Source organism: Scatophagus argus, chromosome 6 (assembly GCF_020382885.2).
Source record: "Scatophagus argus isolate fScaArg1 chromosome 6, fScaArg1.pri, whole genome shotgun sequence".
Classification (NCBI taxonomy): domain Eukaryota; kingdom Metazoa; phylum Chordata; class Actinopteri; family Scatophagidae; genus Scatophagus; species Scatophagus argus.
Genome location: NC_058498.1, coordinates 7,783,004 through 7,807,512, shown reverse-complemented (window position 1 = coordinate 7,807,512; position 24,509 = coordinate 7,783,004). Strand labels below are relative to the sequence as shown.

Sequence of the window (24,509 nt, the reverse complement as noted above, 5' to 3'; positions counted from 1 at the left end):
ATTATTAAATACTGGCTGTCAGTTACACAGGTGTCTTTGGCGTCTGGATGTGAAGGTATAGTGGGATTAAGTTATGATGTTAGTATTGCCAGGGTTGGGAGTAAATTTCGCTGTACGTTCCTGGGCACCCTTCCTTTCCTGGAAGCAAAAGCTTCCACTGCCCATCGTGTTTCTACTACCCTTCACACAGCCCCATAGACAGAAACAGCTGGGCTTCCTTTGCAAACATGACTGAAACCTGCTCTGAGAGGTTTTGGTGAAACCAAGATAATGTCTGCTTTCTCATGACATCTTACACCTGTCACTGAATCACTTCCTATTAGGTCTGATGCTAAAGCCACCAAAGTTATTTTCATAGTCATGGTTGCATCTCTTTTGTCCATTTATGGTACAGCAGAGTCATATGTATGATTATCAGAATGAAGGAAGTACACTGTTTTGACTGTGACTGGCTCTGTAATCCATCAAGACACATAACAAAAGGTCACTTTGGTTTACTGCTAAAACCTAAATAATAAAACCTGGTATACATGTGTTAGTTTTTACTTTCTTTATTCAAACAGCCACAATCTACTGCCAGTCAACCATGCATACGGAAGCTTCAAAGTTGTAAAATAATAACCAGTTTTTCCCCACGTTAGTGAACACAGCCATTTCAATTTAGGACTGCAACTAACTTGATTAATCATTAGTCATAAGTTCATATAATGTAAGAAAACAGAGGAAGCTATCTATCCCAGTTTCCCCAAGTCCAAGGTCAGCTCTTCAAATGTCTAGTCCAACAGTCCAAAACTAAAAGATGTTCAATTTACAATAAAAAGAAACAGAGAGAAGCGGAATACATTACACCTGAAGGACTGAAAAGAGTAAATGCTGTGCATTTTTGCTTGAAAAATAAGTTAACAAATAGGTGCAGAACATTTTTCAGCCGATCATTTAATCAACTGATTATTGCAGCTCTACATCAACAACTTTACTTTAAAAATATTACCAGTATCAATCAAAAGAATCTTGAACACTTCAAAACCAAGACAAACCCACAATAATGACTGGTTAGTTGCTTGATAAAACACTAAAAGAGCAAGCCAACATACCAGCCAGACCGTGATGTTTTACAAAACAAGAAAACATGCCACCCATAGCTCTGAAGTACTAGCATGCTGTGGAGCTCAATTTAGTACAAGAAGAGATAAACAATTATGCAAGAGCCACAGAAAATATTAGTTAATGACTAAGAAGTTAGCTCTATTTCAGATATGATTTATGAATCTGAAATCTCAAGTCTGTCCTTAAGGTTAACAGCAAAGCCATAGACTGTAGTGATGATGTCCTGGATGTGATCCATCCACAGTGGAACAAACGCTGGGACACCATGTCAGCAGCTGCAGTGATGTTACTAAGGTGTGTCTAAATGTTTTCCTACAGTTGTAATCCCCCCAGTCATATTAAACTGCTTGGGTTGAATATGTCAAACAAAAGTTCCACAAGACCCTTTTGAATTAGACACTAATGCTGTGTAAAATAGCTCAATTTTAAAAAGTCATCTGATGGCTTCATTATTCAGATGTTGATGCTCTGAAATTCCAGCAGAGATGACAGTTTGTAACTAATGCCTTAACGATCCAAAACCGATTTTAATGCAGTCGTATTTCACGTTAGGGTGCATTTTCACATGAATTAGTGCGGTAAACTGTCATAGCTGCTCTCACTGGTGTCTCCAGGCCTGGATGGAGCACATCACAATCTCTCAAAGCATCAGCAACAGGCTAGCTTAGTATGGCAGCCTTTTTCTTTCAACAGCAGTTTAAAGGACATTTAGCTATTTAAATTAAATTGCCAAGCTATGTTGCCTCATACCCCTCTCTGAACGGTCAAGATCACATACACAGCAGATTTGTCAAGCGGACAGACTCCTCTCCAGCAGCTAGCTAAGGAACACAACACACACAGGAAAACACAGGCAAGGCAACATTAGCTAGCGACAAGCCAACTTATCAGTACAGTCACTACTGCATTTTTCTCGCCACGGTAATAATAATGTCACAAGCAGACCTATATACAAGGAGCTAGCTGTCACAACGGGGGAATCTAGGCTAAACAGGAAGCACTGTGCCAGATTAGAAGTGCGAGCTAAAGCTAAGTCTGGCTAAGGCTAACGAGCTCGAAGTCCAAAACAGTTGGACCACTATTTTGAAGAGCGACGGCACTCAACAACACCCCGCCCGGCACCAAAGGAAAATGAGGAGAAAGAAAAAGGAAAATAGCGTTTCTCTACTCACTGCACATAAACGTGACTTTAAAATGTGACACAGGTGTTGATAAAAGAGCTGTCAACTTACTTGTTTGGAGAACGTTGTGGAGTCGCTTGCTAGCTGTCAGAAGAGTTGCAACGAAGATCGCATATGTTTTAAAGATGAATCACTCGGGAGTTTAGTGACGCGCCTTCCGGTTTGGGATATTAATTCAGTAATTTCAGGCATGCGCGGTACTCCCTGCTCACAGCTTTACATTTTAATACTTTTAATGCTTTATTTTTTCCATTTAGGTGTATACATGTGCACATGTACATTCATTTGTTTACCCAGGCCTAACAAAAATAAAAATGTGAAAATATCAAAACTTATAAAAGTTATCAAAGCTCGTCTTTGAAACCTTGTTCTCTGGGGAACAACGTAAGCTAAATGAATGCTTTGTTCTGAAAATTAATTTCAGTATGTGGTAGTGGTTGTTTCCCTCATGTCATTAGCTGGAGATCAACTGCCTTCAGAGTTCATGAGCATTGCAGAAAGTGTGTGTGTGTGTGTACTCAATTATTAATAATCAATTATCACACAAAGGCTTATTTCAAGCAGTTACAAATCTTTAATTGTCAAAAGTTAACACTGTCAAATAGTACTGTTTCTGTATTTGTCAGGTACGATGTCTGTTTTAACCACATTTCTAAAAAGCTTAGTTTCTGTTTTCAAAGGTAACTAGTCAAGTAAGTAGTAAAATATATAGTTAATACAATACCCAAATGAAATGAATGACGACAAAGTATTCTCATCTGTGGTGATGGACAACATTATTCCTCTTCAGACATTTCAGTCCACACTTTTCTGGCCAGATTTCCAAAAATTAAACCTGTCAAGCTTAAGTGATGAACTGCCATTCTGACAGGTCTCTCTACATTTATTTGCCCCTTTATATTAAGCCACACAAGGCCCACAACTCCCTATAAAACAGTTTTGACAAACTGTGCAGTGTGATGGCACTGCAGTTGGCATTTATTGAACTTTAATGAAAAAGTATGTAATTAAGAAATAAATTATGTGGCTGCAGATCAGTGAATTCTTATTATGTTGTAAGCACTGCTGATCAAGAGACACGAAGGTCATTTTTGTTTAACGCCTGAATGATAACGCTAGGCCTGTCCAAAAAATCTTGTCAAACTTTATCACACCATGCAAGTCCGTGAGGTTTCTTGCACTTGCTGAATCCTGCTGTACACAGAAATATAAAGAATAAATGTCACAGGACATATTGTGTATGGCAAGCGATGCTGGGTACGTGTCATGTAGAAAATGGGCACTGTGAAACAATTTTCAGTCACATAAATGTGTATTCCGACTTCTTCACAATATGAAAAACAACTTGAAGGTAAATGACATGGTATAGTATAGGAGTATAGGAGGAGTGTGTAGACAAAATAGCACAAAGTAGTAAATCACACTCCCTCGTTCAAAATACATCATGTTCAAGGGTGCATCTCTCTACATCACAGTGAGACACGTTCATTGCTTTCTGGTTATTATTTACAAGTCAAACTTTTTGCATCGTTGTCAGAAGAGTAACTCACTCATTCATTTCAAGCTTACCATTGTCGCGTTCAGTGTCTCAGGCATCCTCGAGAGTTCACAGGTTTACACCTTAGCAGAGAAAGTGGGGGTTCAGTGTGGACCCGGAGGATTTGAACTATCCAGGATCCAGATTTAAATGCTTGTATGTCTATCTACATTTGCAGCTTTGTAGTATTTCCCCGGTTACAATATTCCTCCAACAGAGTTACACAATGACACAAAAAAACCGCTGAAAGGAGATGACTGGAGGTGAAGAGCTGCAGTAGTTTGCCAGACAGCTTGCATAGAGGAAGCTTCAGTCGCACGTTCTCTTCCACCATTTCCTGTAACTCAAGCATGCTTCCAAAGATCCACAAAACTACAGAGGGGATGTTGACTTTTCCTTGTTTTGCCCTTTTTAAATTACATTTCAGGCTTCATTCTTCTTCCCGTGATAAAATTGCTTCATATTTACGATTTCATTATATTCATTTATTTTTTGTCTTTTTTGGCAGTCATTGGGAAGATGTGTAGCAAGGGAAAATCATGAATGATCTAAGATAGCCCTCAGTCAGTAAAGACACAGTAACAGTCAACAGTTTACAAGTTTACACCCACACCCTACATGTGGATACCCTACCCTACAGCATAAAGGGACAAAGAAACTTTACAGCTACAGTTTAATCTACTGTCAATTATTATCTTAGTAAATATGACAATGTTAGGGGCATAAAGTGAGGAAGTAGGTTTGAACGGTTTGATCTCAGCACACTTGAGTGTTGGCTGAAAATCGTCGCTTAAATCCCTCCCAAAACCCAGACCCTAAATAAACGTGACAGTGAAACCAGCAGGTCCTTATCCAACAGATCCTCACTGGCAGCTGTAGAAGGTGTCAAAATTGTTGTTGTGGTCTTGTTAGTGATGTGATGTGTGTGCGTGTGTCAGCTTGGAGAGGAGCTCCTCTGTGTGTATGGTTGGTGTCGGGTGGGGCTTTGGAGTGGTCACACCTCGGTGCTGATGGCTCGGGTGTTGGTGTAGAAATCGGGAGGCCGGCCTCGATGGTTGTCCCTCAGCAGGGAGCCTCGGACGGTGGGCAGTGGCATCGCCAGCGCCCGGTTCTCATAGTGTGTGGGCATGTAGGTGATGCGCTCACCACCGTTGCGCATCTCATCGGTAGTGCGGATGTAGAAGGGCGAGTCATAGGGCGAGCAGGTGGGGCAGTAATTGCGTGGCCCCCCTGTGGGTTTGGTGGGGTCGGGCGGCTCTGGTGGCGACATGGACAGCGGCGTGACGACTGACCCGTCCAGGCCGGAGACACTGCAGGCGTTGCAGGCAAAGTGTTGCTGAGAGATGGAGGCGCTGTCAGACCCATTCTTCTTACAGCAATAGTACTACAGAGGGAGAGAAGATGTGACATGTCAAACCAAAACTGTTTTCAACACAATTTGTTTTTAATTATAAACAGACAAAAACAGAGATCAGTTCATGAATGATTCAAATGCTGTTTTCTTCATAGTGAAAGAAATTACCTGCTTTACTGCCACCCATTTCTACAAACTTTCTCAAACGCAACAAGCTGTACTTTGAACATCCAATAGGCCGTGGGAAGAAAGTTTTTGTTGTTAAAAGAAAAGTAAGTATTCAAAGAGATGTACCTGGAGTCTACAGTAACAGAGCACAGCTATGATACACAGAAGTATCACTGTGGCCAGTATTCCTCCGGTTATGACAACAGTTCCAGCTGTCATCCGACCAGCTCTCCATCAAACTCTGACACGGGCACAGGAAGTGACATCATTAACAAGAGCCTCCCGCTCTGCACAACAAATATGAAGCTTAATCAAATCACCAAAAGGTCACTCTCACAGATGCAACCGTGCTGCGATATATTTTCTGTGTAAGTCTGGTAATGGAGCAAACTCAAAAGGTCATTCTGTAATTATGTGAAGAGAACTAAGTAAAGGACATGCATACAATTATAGAAATACAAGCAAACATCATGGCAGTTAAGTGAAATCTGACCTTGATGACCAAAGTGCAACTGAGTTCTTTTCCAGCTTAAATGACCACACTTAGCTTGACTTAAAACATACACAAAACTTTATTTTGAAGATGTAATATTAAGCATAGGTTACACAACGTGAATTTCCAACAAAATTTTGAATAAACAAAGCCAACCTGGCTGTGATTATTGTTGTTTTAGGCTACTCACGTTCAGCAAAGTTGCTTAACACCTGAAAGAAGAGAAATAGCAGGGGTCGTTATATTTAAGACCGACAGACAGACAGACAGACAGACAGACAGACAGACAGACAGACAGGGACATAGGTAAACTCACATCAGAAGAGTGTCTGAAGGTTGCAAGGGAGAGGAGAAGTCAGATCGGATGTCGGAGGTGAGAGGTCACGCCGCTGGATAGCCACACTGCATGAACATCTCTGAGGAGAGAAGAACGCAGGATGGAGAGAAATATGAGGAAATGTGAGGAAGGAGAAGAAACAGGAAGCACATCAGCCTCAGTGAAGATGCTTTAAGATTTTTAGTCCACAAGGTGGCACTGAGAGAACAGAAAAATATCTCTCACAGACACGCACATACAGTGCTTGGAGAAAATGAAGACTGGTAGGATGAGGAAGCAAGGACACGAACAAAGAAAGGTAAGAGGAGAAGGCAGAAAGTGTACACAAGGCATCTGCATGAACCCACACCCGCAAATCAATGTCACATCACATACATGCAGTGGGTGTGCAGACAGTGTATTTAGCCCCCTCTTAATACCACAGCACGGCTTCACAAACATACTACCAAGCTGAATTAACTTCTGACCCAAGCTCAAGTTTTGTGTTTTACTGTAATGGTGTTATAATTTCTATAAATACAATAAATTATAAAAACAATAGTTTTATTGGACTTCTTTCATTGTCTACTCAGCTTAGTGTCCAATTCTTTTCAAAACAACATTTCAGCTTTGCTACAAATAATGAGTGAAGCTGCTGGGTCACTTCTGTCAGACAGAGGAAAGAAACGGAGAGCTGTAGAGTTTAGAGTGAAAATGCCAAAGATTTTTACCAAACACATCAAAGTCCCCAAAGTCCTAAGTCTTGAGACATGTCTCTCTATGTCTTCCACACTCAAATACACACAAACACACACATGCAGAATTATGGCAGAGCAGCAGTAAAAGTGATTTAGCAGCGAAGGGGCTCAGTTGGTTAGAGGTTTTAATCTGCAGGCTGAGACTTGTCTGGGAGAAGAGAAATCTATTGCTGCTGATGAAAACACATCAAAGCTAAGATTGGGGTGAAAAAGGGCAGAGGTCTGTGTACATGCAGAAAGGCAGGATGGCAAAAAAAAAAAAGATGGAAGAAGCGAGAGAGAAGTAAAAAAAAAAATGCAAGAGAAAGGAAGGAATTAGGGGAATTAAGGCACAGATGTGCATAAAGTTTGTCACACACACATTCACACTTTTCTGCATAAACACACAGCTAATTTCTCAGCCTGAGGCTTATTATTCCTGCTGTTGGATATTTGAATAGACCGACATGTGTGTGAGTGTGTGAGAGTGTGTGATATGTTCATGTGAGCAGTCTGTCCTGTACATGTGATGTGATAGATGAAGTCTGTCTGTCCGTCTCGCCGCAAAGTGTAAATGAAGTCTAGATGTAATTAGACAACAGTCTAATGAGATCTGGCCTCCTCACTACAGAGAAGCTCACTCCACATGGTTGCATCTGCAGGTTTTCTCCCCCGCTGGGATGTTCAGAGAAGAGAGAAGAGCGAAGCAACTCAAACCTGAAGAACTGCAACAACGCACAAAAAGCCAAACCAAATAATGGACAAAATAAAACAGTGGAGATGGAAGAGTGCTTGACTGTAACACTGTGTTGGATTTTCTGTACTACTATTGGCGCTAACACTGTTTAAATCCTCAAGATGGAAAGTTTAAAAAAAACAAATCAAAACCTCTGAAGCAGTACCTGCTAGAGAATTGTAAGACATCTCCAGAGTCTCCTTCTCTGATCTGAGTTTGAGGTTTTCCTCCACATATCAAAATCATGGCTCCCACATTGCAAAGTGATGGCTGACAGTTTGGTTTGAGATTCAGGTGTGTTATGCTAGTAGCAGCTACAAAAAGTTTGTTTGTTTTGTTTTTTACGACTTTTCTGCATATTCAGTAAAACTCCATCCAAACCTATATTTACCTAAAACAGCCTTGTGCCTCTTCAGAGATTATGGCACATGGTGCACATGAATTTCATGACAACGAGCAATCCAGTCTCACACACTTCGTAGTTTCTATTCAATCTAATGGATCAAATTCTGAGCAAATGCACAGAATAGAAGCAAGATAAATACAGTAATGTAATAAGTAAAAATGTTCTTCATCATTTCAAAGCTGTTCCTTTTGAAACGGTTTAATACTGAAAAAAAAAAAAAGCCCTTTGTGTCCGTGGGTGCCAGAGCACACACAAATAAAAACAGATCAAGGTTGGCATGCATTACATATTGTAGGCCAAACACAGAATTATATTACTTGAATATAAAATATGAAGACAGAGACTAACTGCAGTGGAGGTAAATGAGGCAGGCTGAGGATAAGTGAGGCTGTAGAAAAGCTACAGGACCAAACTGCACTATGCACAGTAGCTCCTGGGACGTGTTGAACAGCTCCAACTGATGACATGTGCCAGCGTTAAGAGAAGCCGAGTGTGTTTCTTCAGTACCGAGAACTGGAAGTGCTACGAGACTCTCCACTGAGGAGAAGAAAGGGAGGCGGAGCTGCTCTCACAGGCCGCAATCTGAAGCGCTTCTCTGGCACCGAGCTCATAAACCATGTTTCTGTCAGAAAGTACACTAGTCTTCAATTATTTGTGGAGACCTAACGGGATGGCGGCTGACAGATTCCTCTTAACATCATTCATCATGCGTGCAATCTCAGACTCAGTACACTAAACTATTTTTCATAATTAACGCCGGCGCGGTGACTCGTGCTGCGTGGAGGAAATGGAAATGGAGTCACCGCTGCCACCACGTCATCCTTTTACTCAGACACAAAAATCACACGCACAGATTTGTCTTCTTCCCCGTTTACGTGTTGCTCGGCAAGCACTTTGAAGCAGACTTGTTAGATTAATTTGAGTTTAATTCGTTAGAGAATTGAGATATCTGAATGAACACGCACACAACACACAGTCGTGTGTTACGCAGACTTACTTTCATTTCCTGGAGGCTTAACCACCACCTAACCATGACAGTAAACACTACCTGCCTAATCCTCACCCTGACCTCAGCCTAAAGCAAGACTTCACCCTAATATTTAACGATTTACATTGTGGGGACTTGCATTGTGTCCCCATAAGTAAGACGGGTCCCACAATGTGATTGTAAACTGATTTTTGTCCCCACAACTACAGGAATATGCCTCCACACACACACACAGAAAGAGAGCTGGCTCAGTCACCACTGGGTCCAGATTAGAGTGTCTCTCAATCCCCGATACTGCCTGAAGAGCCCTGTATACTGATAAGACTTTCTCTCACACACACACATACACACACATGCTACACACATGCAGAATTCAGCCAAGAGAACATGTACTCATGCATTACCAATTAAATCAAGACATCCTAATAAAACACCCATTAAAACAGACAGCAGAGTCTTCATAGCACTTAGATGCAGTCAGTGCACATAAAAAAGCACAACTGTTTCATTGAGTAAATAACACAAGAGTTGACGCTGCAGATTATTATAAAGTCTGATTAATTCCAGTACATTTAAGGCAGCAGTTTTGGAGAATCTTATACTGCTGTACATCCATAATGCATCAGGGGAAATAGCAGCTCAGGTCCTCGAGGCTTCGGAGATTTAAGGTGAGCTTTTAGCCTCCGGTGACACACAAACTTCACTTCGCAGCTGTCAGAAATACACTGAATAAGCGAATAAGTCTGTAGATGTATTTCCATCAAAGTGGCACGCATGGTGAGTCTCAGGTGAATCACGCTTCATGGATGAATCATGAGTGCAGTTTGTTGTGTTAGTTTGCTGGGAGCTGCTCTGCATCCTGAGCTCAGCACATTTCAGCAACAGATTAACTTTAGCCAAGGTCTGTTTGTTTTCCCCCCGTAAATGTTAAATCTGCAACATTTTACCTCGAGGCAAAATTCATTTTTTTATTCCACCATCATTGTTCAAAGTACCACGCTGACCCCCGTCAGTCATCTTGTTGGGCATATGAGGCTGTAAGCACTGCTGATGTTTGTAAATGCTGATATCACATATTACATCTTGTTACAGTATATTTATGGGATGTTACATTACATTTTGGTACATTGCAGTATTTATTTTATTACATATATTATATTTACTTTGCCTAAATCTCTTAATTTGTTCAGCAATTCCAATAGCTTTGATCTGATGTTGCATTCACAGACAACAACTGACCAATTAATGACCAATTTTGCAAACTGTATGCTCCATAATGTTAGACTAACCACGATGTGATACAATCCACTGCGGCAGACTACAGCATGTTACTGTTTAAAAGCTTTAGCGTCTGCAGCCACTGGTCTTTCATATTTCGTGGGTTTTATCAGCTTGTTGCATCAGCTCGTCGGCTCTCCATCGTGCCCACTTCCTTCCTTTGTCTGACGGTTATTTTGTTTGCAGGATAAAAAAACACCCTCATGCTGTAAAACGACAGGTTACCCATATGCTGCTTTTGGCAAATGAGAGTAATGAGAATATCTCTGGAGTGATTGCTCTCTCTCTCTCCCTCTCTCTCTGTCTGTGACGGAGTGCTCCCTGTGGAGTCTCTGCCATCCGTCTTCAGGAGCATCTGAAGGACCTTGACTGCCCTGGAGGATTTTTATAAGATTGATTCTTTGGATCTTAAATTGCTCAGACCAGCAGTCAGCCAGTGTCAGTCTTTCGTTCTCCAAACACTTACAAACCCCATCTGTACTTGGAATACACTGTTAATGTCACAGGGTTCACTCCCCACATTGTGTCCTGCTAAGGAAAAAAAGTTGAGATTGAAACAACGTCAAAACTGTCTTTTTGTTAAATAAAAATCCATCATTTCATTATCTGAGTCTAATTTCACATTTACTTTCAGAATTCACATGACCCTAAAAAAATGCTCTTTATTCAAACCAAAAGCAAGACTGGTTATGATGTGTATCTCGAAAATATCAAATTTTCAGAAATGAATAGATTCCCCTTCCTACTTATGTTTGTGTAGTTCAAAAAACAGAAAAAAACACAGCTGGATTTTACATTGTACTTCTCAGGAGCAGCAAGATCTTAAAGGTTCGAGAGGTGAGCTTGTGACAAAGCCAAGAGTCCATCTCAAAGGCATGTTGTGTTTTCGCTCATTTAGATTTTGGCAATCTGATTCTGCTAATTGATTTTGGTTCTAGTTCATATTTTCTACACTTTTATGAACAAATGGGCAATGCAGATGAAAGCACAGCACGTGACGAACTATCAGAAATCACTGAGCAGAATCAAAAAGCAATTTTTTTCAAATGAATCTTGGTTTTGAAATTTTGAAATCACATCAGATCAGTCATCATGTTCAGAAAACGATTCCTGCTGAAAGTTCAGAGAAAATATTTGACAACCACTGTGTCGTACATTACTACAGACCAGTCCAGCACTCCAGTCCAGTGGTGTGTGCGCCACATCAGCTGTCTGTTTGACGTGCAGAGCTGTCAATCATCGTCTGTACTTGAAACGCACGGCCTTGTCAGACCACAATGACAGAAGAGACGATTGGGAGTTGCCTTTGCAAGGTTAGTTTGACCTGATTCCCCCAAAGTAAGTGAGAAACTGAGAATCTTCTCTCCATCACTGTCAATCTATCCATTCTTTAGTTCTATTCAGGGTCACTGAAGCCACACAGTACAAGAATGTGTGTGAGAATATCTGCACACAGCAGCAGCAGCAGCAGCAGCAGCAGCAGCAGCACAGTCAGTCTATCCAGGCAATAATTCATGCAACATTTCAGCACATTATTATTTTGGAAAACCACCATTTTGTCATCTAAACTCCACAACTCTATGGCTGCCGTCGAGAGCGCAGAGAAAACAAGTCGCACATCCAAACGGGATTCATGGTCACAGTTGAAATGTAATTTGTCTAATCCTGTTATCTGCCGTTCCAAAGGCTTTGCTCTATCTGTTTCCTCTTTCTGTCTCTGTTGCGGCCCAGCGTGGGCGTCTGTTTGTGTGTTTGCATATGTGTGTGTACATGTTTGCTTGTTTGCATGTGTGGGTGTGAAGTAAACACAATTTAGTCAGTCGGTTTAGAAACTGTAGAATTTTCTTTTTTTCATGAAGATTATTCACCATAAAAAGCAGAATCATGGGTAAAATGTCAAAACAAAAAGAGCCTAATCTGTTAAAGCTGCAGTGGGAAACTTCACACAGCGGCAGCTCAAAATTAAATCACAGGATATCTGACTGGATCGTATGATTTTATTTAATGTTCTAAGTTGACGACAGCAGCTCTAAGTGTGGCTCTGGGGAAAATGTACAGCAACAACTAACTTGGTCACTTGGTGCTGAAGTGAAGTTACCGTACACACAACTGTGTCCATGTTGTTAAACCCATTAAATCTATTAAAGTGTGAGGCCTGGTGGCTTGAGCTATAAGGCAGATTATTGTGTGAATTATGTGCTGGGGAAACACTGCTATGGGTCTGGTCCCTGCCCACTACTGTACAAAAAAAAAAAAATCAACCAGTGCCAAAACTGAAGTGAGGGAAGGAGGGCCAACAGCTCTGTGATGTAAGATTGGCATGGACAACCAATCTCTTTTTTCTTAAAATTGTTGGCATGTCATCTTCAAATGAGGAAAAGACACCATTTTAGCAGCTTTCAAACCAGAGAGGGGCTTCTAACTGCAAAACAGCACTTCAGGGTTTCTATCTGCATTGCTGACAACATTATATCATCTTCGTATGTAATGTACATACTGGAATGTTACAGACTCAATAATAATCATTCTGTTTAATTACTTTTGTAGTTAAATGAGTTCCATTAACAGATTATACAATATATATGCATAGTTTACATTATTTTAAATTAAATACTGTATAATGGCTCAATGACAACAAAGAAAAACGGAGAGCAGCCGCTGAACGCAGCAAAATGTTATGAACTCTATTATGTGCATAATACAGCAGCACAACTTAAACAAAAAGGCTTAGACTGACGGCTCCTCCGATTGCAACGCAAGTCAACCCGAGTTCTTTGCGGCCTGTCACATCACATGTTGGAGCTGTATTTAATTTTTGCAGGCTATTCCAAAATCCTGCTAAGAGTGCATACATTTGCGGTAGAGTTGGCAGCAGAAACAAAATGAAACGGAAAATATGAGACAACGATACTAACTTTGTGGATCTTTACGTGCTAAAATTAACTACAAAACAACAAACTGTCTTTCACTCTTTGACAATTACATGTCTTGGATGGAATGATGCTCCAATTGATAAGCAGACAAACCTTCCAGATGCAAAACCTTACACGTGACCTTGAAAACCTTCCTTGTGTGCTGAGGGACCTACAGGAACTCAACCAGCCGTTATCCCATCTTCCCTCTTAAGCTGTCGCAGCAGTTACGGACCAGTGGGCAGAGATTGATGACACTGAACATTTTAGTTCAATTACTTGATTTTTCTCGAGGTCATTTGGGGCAAAGAATGCAATGAATGTAAAGAACCACTCCCCAGAATGATCCTCTCGGCCCTATAAAAGCACGTGATCAATACAGGCGGTAAAACGCCTTCGTCCCCGTGAAGATGGAGGGACGACAAGAGTTGGAAGCATAGTTTCAGTCTTTTTCCTCCGTCCAATCTGGACCATGTTCTGATGCCGTATATGCTGCTAGCAGATTTATAACTGGTGTACATTATGCTGTGATGCAGCTCTCCAGGCCACTGCGGTCCAGCCTGCCAGCTCCTGATTCAGCCTTTCTGCACACTCACGATGGGGTGAATACCTTTGCTCACATGGCAAGTGAAACATTCATTGCTCGTGGTGCATCTGTAATTTTTATAAACATGTCAAATTCAATTTCCTCACCAGATATCAAGGCCAGAATGATGGCTCCTGCCACTACTGTTCAAAAGTTTCAAGATGCTTGGTGCATAATGCTTTCATTAAATTCCACCAAACGAATAAAGGCATCCAGATTGTCTCTAGACAGCTGAAAATTTCCAGATACACTTTACACCTGCCCATTCAAATTCAGTTTCTGTTGCTGGTTCATTACTGTCATTCTCACATATCTTAATCTCAGCATTTTATTGCTTTCACAAGTTGATTCTAATTGCACTGTTTTGAACTCATCAACTCAGAAAGTCAAGTCGTATGCTCCTGTATAGTGAAAATGTATTTGTTAGAGAATGCATAATAGCAAGAAGCATAATTTAATGAAAAGTAGATAAGAACGACTATAATTAGGCTATCTATCAAGATGAATAAATGTCGGTAACAGAGTGGGTTATTCAAACGATTCAAAACACATCACAATACGGCATAATAATTTAACATCTTCTCAGGATCTATCAGCTCCAATCACATCAATGACAAAGATACTGGTGTCTGCGAGGGCTTTCTGGTGAGTTCATTAAAAATCAAAACGGGCACAAAGCCTGCAGCTTTGAGTTAACAAACGACCGCAGGATCACTTTGTACCAGTAATGATTAGATCTGACGAGGACTCAAGTCACTGCAACCGACAGGAACACTGGACTGATGGCGAAAGTATATACAACTCTCCAATAACGCAACAAAAACTGTTGGAGGCAAGTTGTTGTACTGGTGTAACTGCAGCAGAGTGATCAGCCCCCAGGTTTAAATGTGTCGAGTGCGAATGCAGAGCAGAATGGAGTCAGACAAAGAACATGAAACTCAGCCCATTTCCCCAGGACGAACATCCCCAAACCCATTTAGATATTAAAGACAGATCAGGCAAGGCAACCTGTAGCAAGCTCAGCAAAGAGCGAAGGTAAAGCCGCACACCCTGCCATGAATTTATATTAGGAGAATTCTGTGCTGATTTGGATTCACACAGTTCTTTATATCCAGTACTTCCACATCCTGTAAATGCTTACTGAATGGAGTTTAAAAAATATATACTCAGAATCACTGCTGTTGCACAAAAAGGAAGAACAGAAGCACAGAGGAGAAACAAAATGTGAGAAGGGAACTTCTTTCCCGAGGAGATGAGGCTTGCAAGGTCAGCGACTTCTTTTAAATCACTTCATTGTCTTTTTACTGTCCCTTTTAGCTTATTGGTTTCAAATTGTATAATTCCTATATTTATTGTCAATCGTTTTTCTATTTCATTTGCTGTTCTTTTACCTTTTATTTTAAATCTCCAACCTTGTTCACCAAATTGTGTGTTTATATTTTGTTTATTGCCTTCTATTTATGATTTGTTGGTTTTGCTTTCAAATGATTGTTAAGCTTTGGAAACCTGGTTTTGGAAAGGTGCTACATAAATAAACGTCAAATTATCGCTTTCAAATAGCAACAACGGAAACAATGACAATTTTACATCATTAAGATGGAGAACAACATGGAATACGGAAGTTACGGCAGTTCAAACCCCTGTTAACAATACTTCTCTTGTCATCATTTGATATTCAATATTCATAATCAATCAGGAACAGCCCACTTCTTTAAAAAGCTGCACTTGACCCCAACCAGTTTTGGGTCAGCTACAGAACAATTCAAACAGAGCAGCAACAATCATAATCACGGCTTCTTGAACACGAGATGAGCGATTCTGTAGAAAGACAGCTGATTGCTGAGGAACGAGACTCGACCATCAACTGTCATCAGAATTGTAACCCCACTCTTAAAGAGTAACAACAAGCCCTGGACACCATCTTGTCCTCCAGTGGTTTAACTTCTCTGCAAAAAAAAACAAAAAACAAAAAAGAAAAAACAGCTTTCAGTTTAGTACTCTTACAGATTTTTCAAAAACAATCTGAACCAACAAACACTGGCTTTGAGGGGACAGTTCTGACCACTAAGCCACTGACTCGCTTGCACTTCAAACTGGAGGGCTTGAATTGATTTTTAGGTAAATTATGCCCGGCTCAGACAGATTCACAGCGAAGGACTTCAGCAGGAGAAGAACTTGACGTTAAACATGCACACAGCTCTGCGTCTCCCTGCTTTACGAGGGTTTCATTATAGCCGCTCAGCTTCTCCTCTGCTGTCCTGCGATATGCCAGCTTCTCTTTCACACTTGGCAGCAGTGCAGCACCATTGAACGCACCCCCCCAAACCCCCCGCCCCCCCAGTGCAGGGCAGCGGGCAGTCGAGGGGAAGCTGTAATTACTCTACCTCCATTCTGCTGGTCAGCACAGCAGTCTCATAAAAGGAAATGAAATGGTCCAGCTTCTATCTTTGAGGGAGTAATGTACCAAGAATATTACATTAGCATACATTCACATGCACATTTTATCTGTGACAGTTAATAAAGCGAGGGAGCGCAGCCACAGATGGCCAGGCCAGCAGGATGACGGCAGGGCTGCTGAGGTGCCTTGCTTGGCGACAGAAGATTAAGAGTAGAGGTTAGGGTTCAACAAGCTTTCTCTAAGGACCAGCGATTGATTTCCCGTGAGGGATTAAACCTAAAGACTTAGAATTAGCTGTTTTCCTGGACTGATACATGTTATCACTGTGGTAAACACTGGCAGTCTGCTGGAAGTGGATTTTCACAGCTTTTTCCTACTCCAGGCTGTGTAGTAGTATCGCTTCAACTTCTTCTTATCCAAGGTCTGTGAACCATGTGAGGGATAATGCCCAAGGAGGTGTCCATTATCAGGAATTAATGGATGTATGGACGTTTGACTCGGCGGAGTCCATTAATTTCTGATTATAGACACCTCATAGGACATTATCCCACTTACACCAGGGTCAATTACTGAAGAAAAAAAAAACTAAGACCATTTATTTATTTTTCCGTGTGTTTTGCAATTAAAAGTTCTTCAAAAGCTTTAACTCTGCTTCCATGGTAACACTTGAGGGCTTGACTAATACCTGGAACAATCATTCCCATCCAGTACGTTTCCTATGCAATGGAAACATTCATCACTCCTCAAGTAAATCACGCAAACCTTTGCTGCGACTTGGTAGCATGAGCTATTTCTAGTCTGCTCAGCTCTGGTTCAGCCGTGAGCCAGAAAGCTAATGTTATGCTTAAGTTTCAACTGCATACGGTTGACAAAAAGTAAATATAATTGGACAGTATGTTTAACAACAAGGCGATCTATCCAACATCCAATATGTCCCCAAATCAGTCTCAAGGTTTTACATAAATGAACATGTGAACAGAGCCTTCAAAGCCATCACACCGCCTGTCAGGTCTTTCCCACAACCGTAGAAACGGATAACGTAAAAATAAACCGGCTTGAAAACCACATACTTTGCTGCCAGCCTTACAGTGAATGAGTAGGTGTGGTTTTTCAGAGTGCTGCTCCAGGCCATTTCAGCAGTGCAAAAACAAAACTGAACCCCTGACCTTCAGCTTACTGGACTGGAACTAAATCCACTGTGTCATCCTGCTAACAGACGGGCAGACACACAGAAAGGGAAGCGCGTCCAGGACAAACAACAACTCAGATATCCTCTCATCTCGTTTCGTTAGCAGACTTTTACTGATGATTTCATGTGAGTGACAGCAATAACCCGTTTTTCTTTCATGCACGGATATCCCTTAGAAATGAAATCCTAGGAGATTGCAGCTAGGACTCATCTGAAAATCTGATTAACTTCAACAAAAGCGTAAAAAGTGGGAATGTGTACAGAAGAAGCCAGTCAGATCTCAAATTATGACATTTTTAAGTAATTAAAATGAACGCACTCATGTAAGATTACCAATAATTCTATCATTTTCAAGTGAAAGTCTTGGCTCAGCAGGATTACAGTTAAATCTCAGCCGTGTGACATGATTTATTCATACTGAATAGATATCTTATATATATTATTCCTTCCAAAGTCAACTCTGGTAACAGGAATATTATCTACATCCCGTGACCTCTGACCTTCTTCCTTCTCAATATTCAATACATGTACTTTGGTCATTGAGCTGTACTGCAGCTCGCTCTGCGTAAAATAATAATAATAATAATAATGTGAGCGGCAAATAGGATGAGGGAGCGGCACATGGGATGGGGGTTCCAGGTTTGAGTGCCCCCCCCCCATCTGACCCTGCTCGGCATAGAAAATGGACGGATGGATGAATAATGTGGAATAATATGGTTGGGACAGTGATGACAAAGGACTTACACGTCTGTCACAACTCATACACTGTGTGTAGTGAAAAAGGAATTTAATAAAAGGTAATAAATGTAGTTCTTTGTAAATGGGAGTGATCACTAATTATTTTATGAATGATTTCGGTCACTAATTTCAAGTGAGACACATGCTGTCCTCACTGAGAGGTTATTTTTACAGAGCAGCACAGAGAACTGAGAGAGAGCCTCCTCACATGGTGCAACAACAGTCACTTAAAGCTCAAATATGAGCAAAACCAATGAGGACAGCTGCTGTGTGTCATTAGTGTGTAAGTTCAGTGAGGGAGACAGTAAACTGAGTTCAACTTGTTGTACGTTAGTCAATAAAGCAGATTCCGAAACTGAAGAAGCTACAAACTCTAAAACATGCATGCTTCCCACACATCTCCAACCCAGCAGCACAGAAGGTTTATACAGTCGGTTTCAAGGCGAGCATCCAATTCAGTATCCAACCAAATGTAAAACATGCCCACAATCTGCCCTTCTGGTCCTGAGTTATGAACTGACTAATGAACAGAAACCATGTGATGAGTGAAGTTGACCTTTGACCTTTCGGACATAAGATGTCATCGCTTCTTCATTTTATCCTATTAGATAATTATGAAGTATGACTTATTGAGTTACAGCTAAAAACGTGTTTTGCGACATAACAGTTAACTTTGATGTTTGACTACGAATTTCCAATAAGCTCAGTGGGCATTTTTGCAAAATCTAAATTCTCCGCCTGAGAACAGAGCGCATGAACATACAGGCGCACGGACCGAGAGACAACCCGAAAGCCGTCTGAAGGCACAACAACAAAGAGTGTGTATATGTAATGTATTTGTCAGTGTCCAAGTGTATCTTTGTGAGTATTCGGACGACTGTATTTGTCTGTGTTCACGCCAATATGTCAAAGAATGTTCCGTCAGTAGTTTGCGTGTGTGCACTTATGTTTGTCAGTGTGATTATGTCTGGATGTGTGTACGTCTGTGTGTGTGTGTGTGTGTGTGTGTGTATACGTCTGTGTGTGGTTTTGATGAGTCACCACAGACACAGCAGCCAGCAGCAGTAGAGCCACGTTAGCAGATAACAGCGTTTCTGTTCCAGAGGCCTCGGGCTCTGCCAACAAGCCTTCCTCTCGCTGGTCTCATCCTGACCCAGACTGGCTGCACATCGGAGCTGTGTTCACATCCACACGCCACACATCACCTTGCGCAAACGCCGCAGAGTTACAAGTTGTGATACCAGCCACCAAGGCAGCTCCTATTCATTAGCCTGTGGGAGAATTAATGCAAATCACAACATAGTGGAGGTTCAACGATTTAAACCTGGTGTTGTCTGCAGAATCCTGTTAGAATAATCTCTAAACATCCATCCAACGCATGCCCACTGTGCTGAAACGTTCTTGACGTGAAAAATCTCGGAAACCGCTGAACTAAGTAATTACAAGTCAGGTAATTACTTATCGACTGGAAACAGCTGACGGCTCTGTGGGTGTGCAGCCACAGTTAGAACACATGACATCCTTAAAGAAAAAATAATATATCTATTTTTGCCACACACATGGATTCAAGTTGTAAGACTACAGATTTAATAAAACTCACTCACTCAAAAATGCCTAAATAAATTACCATAATTGTCACGGCCAAATGGTCGTCACTTATCTTTCTGATTGACTGCTAAGTCTTGAGGGTGGGTCTTACCTGGGTTTACGAAGGGAAATTTTAATGCGATTTTAAACATTAGCTTTAATATCTAGTACTGATTAAAACTGTATCAAGAACCATACATACTCATTTTGGTGTCACATATGTAAATCTGCACTTGAATAGGAAGTGGGAGACTTTCTGTATGTGCTGGGTTGGTCACTCGAACAAAATGGATTCCTCATTCTCACATCCGTAAGTCAAAGTGGCTGACAAGGAGTCTTTCTCAACCACACACCTGTGCCAAAAACCAGCCAAAAGATTCAAAATCTATTCTGACAGCTGATCAGTCATGGTAGACCTGAGGAAGAGCTGGTATGGGACTGATGCTGGAGTTATGTTTCCTGTCCCGCTAAGTGCTGCAGTGCAGTTTGGACACAGCTCGTCTCACCTCTGAAGTGTGACTACAGTACACTCAACTTCAATCTGTACGGCAAGGAACACTGATCCAGCAGCCAGAAAAACCCTTGAGGGCTTTTCAATAATTCACACACCACTCCTGAAACACTGAAACACTTTCTCAGGGCAGCTTCCAACCCAACAAACACGCACACACATGTACACACATCATACTGTATACACCACTAGCACAACTTAAAAATACACTATCATGCATGTTGTCCCAGAAAATACACAGAGTGAAGCATTGGCAGGAGGAAACAAGACATGACTTTACAACCAAAAGTAGGCTGAGTACTGTAGCCTGCCTTCAGAAAGTGATGCGATGTATGACTCACACTCCTTTCTTCATGTACCAGCGTCTCTACTTTAATTAAAAAAGAGGCTCATTTAAGCCAGTGATGATGCTGGGACTCTTATTTTAATTACAGTATGACTTGTGACGCAAACAAAGCCCACTAACGCCAGTCTTACGTGTACATGAAACAAAATTGTGAGTCGCGCTTAACTGAAAAACTCAGCAAAGCTTCACTAGATGACTCGACTTTGACCAGCCTGCCTCGTTCTACAGTTCAGCTTTCTTGAATGTATTTTTCAGTTGGCCGACTGTGACTCAGAAACTACCCACGAAGACTATAAAACTTTTAAAATGCAGACGTTTATACGAGGTCAGCTCTCAGATGAGGACTTCAGTATCACACTGGCAGCTTTTCCAGTGCCTAATACAAAAGTATTGGGACACCTGTCTATTAAACCAGTCCATCCTCCATCCCCGTCCCCACCCCCCGTGGTTGTGGCAGCTTCTGTTCTTCTGGGTGGGCTTTCGGCTAGATTTTAAAGTGTTTCTGGGGTCTGGCACTGGTGCTGCAGTCTCCCTTCCAGTTAGTCCTCAGGGTGTTTGATGGGGTTGAGGTCAGGGCTCTGTGCGGGCCAGCAAGCTTCTTCCACACTAGATCCATCTGGCCATGTCATTTGCCATTGTGGACCTCGTTTTGTACACTGGAATGCAGGGGGGTCTTCACCAGGATGTTGCCACAAAGTTGGAAGCATAGTATTGTCCAAGATTTCCCTTCACTTGAAGTAAGGAGCCAAGCACAACCCCTGAAAAACAGCTCCATACTGCACCTGAATTCAATAATAAAGAAGACTGTGCAAATATGTAGTGTGCAGTGTTATCTGCAGTCTGGTCAGGCCATACGTTACATACACCGACATATTTCTGCTGTTAGCTGAAATCACCACAAACACCTGACGGTGACTTGGTCCAGCAGGTTTCGAAAAGATTTCATCAGTCCAAACAAGTCTTTAACTAAGGAGAAAAAAATCCTAAAAAACAACCAAAAAGTGGTGACAGACACTGTCTCCCAGCAGGGATAATGAGGAGCCATGAGGATTTGCTGAGGTTAACAAGGCAGCTAAGGGTAACCGTTTTCCAAATTAACTGAGGTCAATCAAATATTTAGTTTCCCAGCCAGAGATGCTGTTAAAGAACAACTTAGCGCTGACAGACCAAATGTTGCGAGCAGCTCGTTGTAATTTCCCTCAGTGTTGGCACGGCACACCACTATACATCCTGTGTATTAAATACATTTTCTCTGTTGCTGCTGTGTTAGCTGTGACAGCCCTGACTACAGACTCCTCTGGGAAATCAGTCCACTTCCTGTTGTATCGCAGCCATTGGAGGTGGAGGAATTAAGGAGTGAGTGTGTGTGTGTGTTATTGGGGCAGGGTGGAGACAGGAGGATAGAGAGGGGCTGCTCAACAGTTATTTCGTCAAGCTGTATTTTCCAGCTTCCTCTGTGAGAAATGGGTCAGAGCAGCCGAGCACCTGCTTCTGACTGTTAATGTGGGAGATCAATACGCTGCGAAAACTGTGCTGAAGCCGCCGTGTGCACGTGGTGAAGTGATTACATATTAAAGACAAGGAGATGCGGTGACACTGGCACATACAGCTTTAAGTGCATGAAACACTGCAAGCAGCCAGAGATGTTTTACAGTAAACAGGTTGTTTAATTCATTATTGAACGTGTTCTTCTGTGAGAAACCAAAGCTCAGGATTAGAGAAAAAAATTTCTTTATCCCGTGGCAGGATGTCTGCTGTACCCATAAGAAAACTCATCCTGATAACAACCCACAAGTAAAGATAACAGTATTTGTATCATTCAAACGGTAACATTAGCAGAAGACCACAATAATATGGTGAAGTATAGCTGAGTGACATGTTAACTATTCATCACCATCATTATTCCTTCTTTTCCTGATATAAATTTATGAACTTATGAGTTTTTTCCTTTCTGTTGTCAGACAAGTGAGTAGCATATATCTGCTTTTTATCTCTTGTATATATATTCAAATAATATACATATATTATACCTTCACCATTTGTCTATATACATTTTGTTTACTGCATTCTATTCAGTTCACAATTTGTCAGTTTTGTTTTTAAATTATTGTTAAGCACTTTGGAAACCTGGCTTTTGACAGGTGCTATATAAATACAGTTATTATTATTATTATTATAGTGACCACACATTCAGCTGAAGCATTTTCAATACCTGTAGCTCCAGTGGGGGTTGAATATCACTGACCAAGTAAGTGTGATCGTTTGGCTCAGTTTGTGACCTCTTTCTGTCCAAAATGCATCATGATTACATGTAATTTAAATGTAGATGATCAAAGTTGGTCCTATCATCGTCTTTTGAAATTATGCAGTGTTTTTAACTATGCCAGCTACAGCAGGCCACCAAGACCAGACTGAACCAGAGTGAAAGAAGATCACAGCAGCAGCAAAATGGCAAAACCCATCAGAGTCCAGCTCCTGCTGAGCTGCTCCACTGCCACTTCCTCTCCACCTCTGGCAAGCTTAAAGGCACCTTTTCACATTTAATTTAAAATGGAATTGAACTAGAGCCACAAATTCTATGTTGGCAATGTGAACCTTTACATTTTCACCACTCCAACTGAATGAGAGCCACTCATTTACATCAAGGGGCTCGAGTCAAGGGGCTATCTTTGACATTTGAGTCCAGAGTCTTTAGCATCTAAAAAACAAAAAAACAAAAAACAATTTCTCCTGACATAACATAAAATGTGACCCTCTTTTCACCATTACACGTACCTGATCTGGTTACATGGTCCGTTTGTACAGCTCAGGCTAATCCTGTAGAGTGTGGACGATGAAAAGCCACCAGCATCCTCACCGCCGCGGGAGGAGAGCAGAGGACTGATGTGCATAAGACTGCGGCGGAACTTCTCCAAGGATGAGCCGGAGTCCAGAGCGCACGATGCCGGCAGGAAAACCCCAACACTCCCGCTGTGGAACCGACCGACTAGAGGTCAGAGGGACGAGAAGAAAGACAGCCACGACGGGTAGACACCTAAAAACGGAGCATAATCACAGTACGTAACCGGAGCAAAGGACGGCGCTTCAGGGCAGGCGCTTTTTACGCGCATGTGACCTGTAAAAACGCTTTAACCTTCACACACAGCAGCGCTCTTCTCAGGACTCCGGGAGGGGAAACAATCACCAGGAAGCTCGAAACCACAGAAATTCAAACGGACACATCCAACAAGTGATGGACGACGAGGAGGCGAAATGACGGAGTCCGCTGCTGGGCGGACTGGGAGGAGGCGGAGGGAGGAGAGGAGCCACCCTGTATCATATTTCCTCCTTGGCAAAGGACCTGATGTGGTACATTTCATCACTATATAAATATTTATGTGAATTTAAGCTTGTTATTAATCCCACTAAAACATGGCTGTAAGTGCACGTTTTCCATTTAAGTTCCACTTCACTGTAGATGCCTGGCAGAGTATTATGAGCTCCCCTTTACTGCAGCTTGTAGAAACAGAAAGATTAAAAGGATGAGTACCATAAAGTGCAATGATATCACTATAAACACACATTTGTACTACTACAGGTACATAGCAACATTTAAATGAGAGGAAATATATATCAATATTTATAATAAATTACAGTGATGGGTTGTTCAGGATGTTCCCATTTTAAAAAGGAGGCTCGGTGATGTGGTTGTGCCCTAAACACAGTAAATAAATGCCATAGCAACGACTCCCCCCTCAAACCCAGACTACTGGGCCACAGGTAATTGATTTGCCCTCAGTCACTGGTCCCTTAATCAGCTTACTGTTGCAACCAAGTCTACGCAAATATCGACAGAGAGGGGAGGCCAGGCTGACCAAATGTGGATGTGCTGCACGACAAAACTGAGACGGATCACAGATTCATACGGCTGGGAAGATGAGGGTGGTGGAAGTCAGGTTAGG

General features: G+C 41.6%; 2 protein-coding genes across 3 annotated transcripts in view; both read right to left on the bottom strand.

Moving 5' to 3' along the window:
* Positions 1 to 2,459, bottom strand: part of rabgap1l (RAB GTPase activating protein 1-like) — a 99,106-nt gene extending 96,647 nt beyond the window's left edge. Inside the window, exon 1 of the mRNA XM_046390639.1 lies at positions 2,340 to 2,459. The gene's annotated coding sequence lies outside the window, so the exon portion shown is untranslated. The remainder of the gene's footprint in view (positions 1 to 2,339) is intronic.
* Positions 2,460 to 2,852: 393 nt separating this feature from the next.
* fam163ab (family with sequence similarity 163 member Ab) lies at positions 2,853 to 24,027 on the bottom strand. Of its 2 annotated transcripts, XM_046392843.1 has the most exons (6): positions 23,702 to 24,027; positions 23,344 to 23,602; positions 6,157 to 6,256; positions 6,031 to 6,052; positions 5,474 to 5,588; positions 2,853 to 5,209 (listed from the first exon to the last, which is right to left on the bottom strand). In XM_046392843.1, the coding sequence occupies exons 5-6, from the start codon at positions 5,564 to 5,566 to the stop codon at positions 4,820 to 4,822; spliced, it is 483 nt and encodes a 160-aa protein (XP_046248799.1). In that variant the 5' UTR covers positions 5,567 to 5,588; positions 6,031 to 6,052; positions 6,157 to 6,256; positions 23,344 to 23,602; positions 23,702 to 24,027; the 3' UTR covers positions 2,853 to 4,819. The 2 variants fall into 2 exon arrangements, with proteins under 2 accessions (XP_046248799.1, XP_046248798.1); XM_046392842.1 differs by having other exon boundaries at positions 23,344 to 24,027.
* Positions 24,028 to 24,509: the final 482 nt, after the last annotated feature.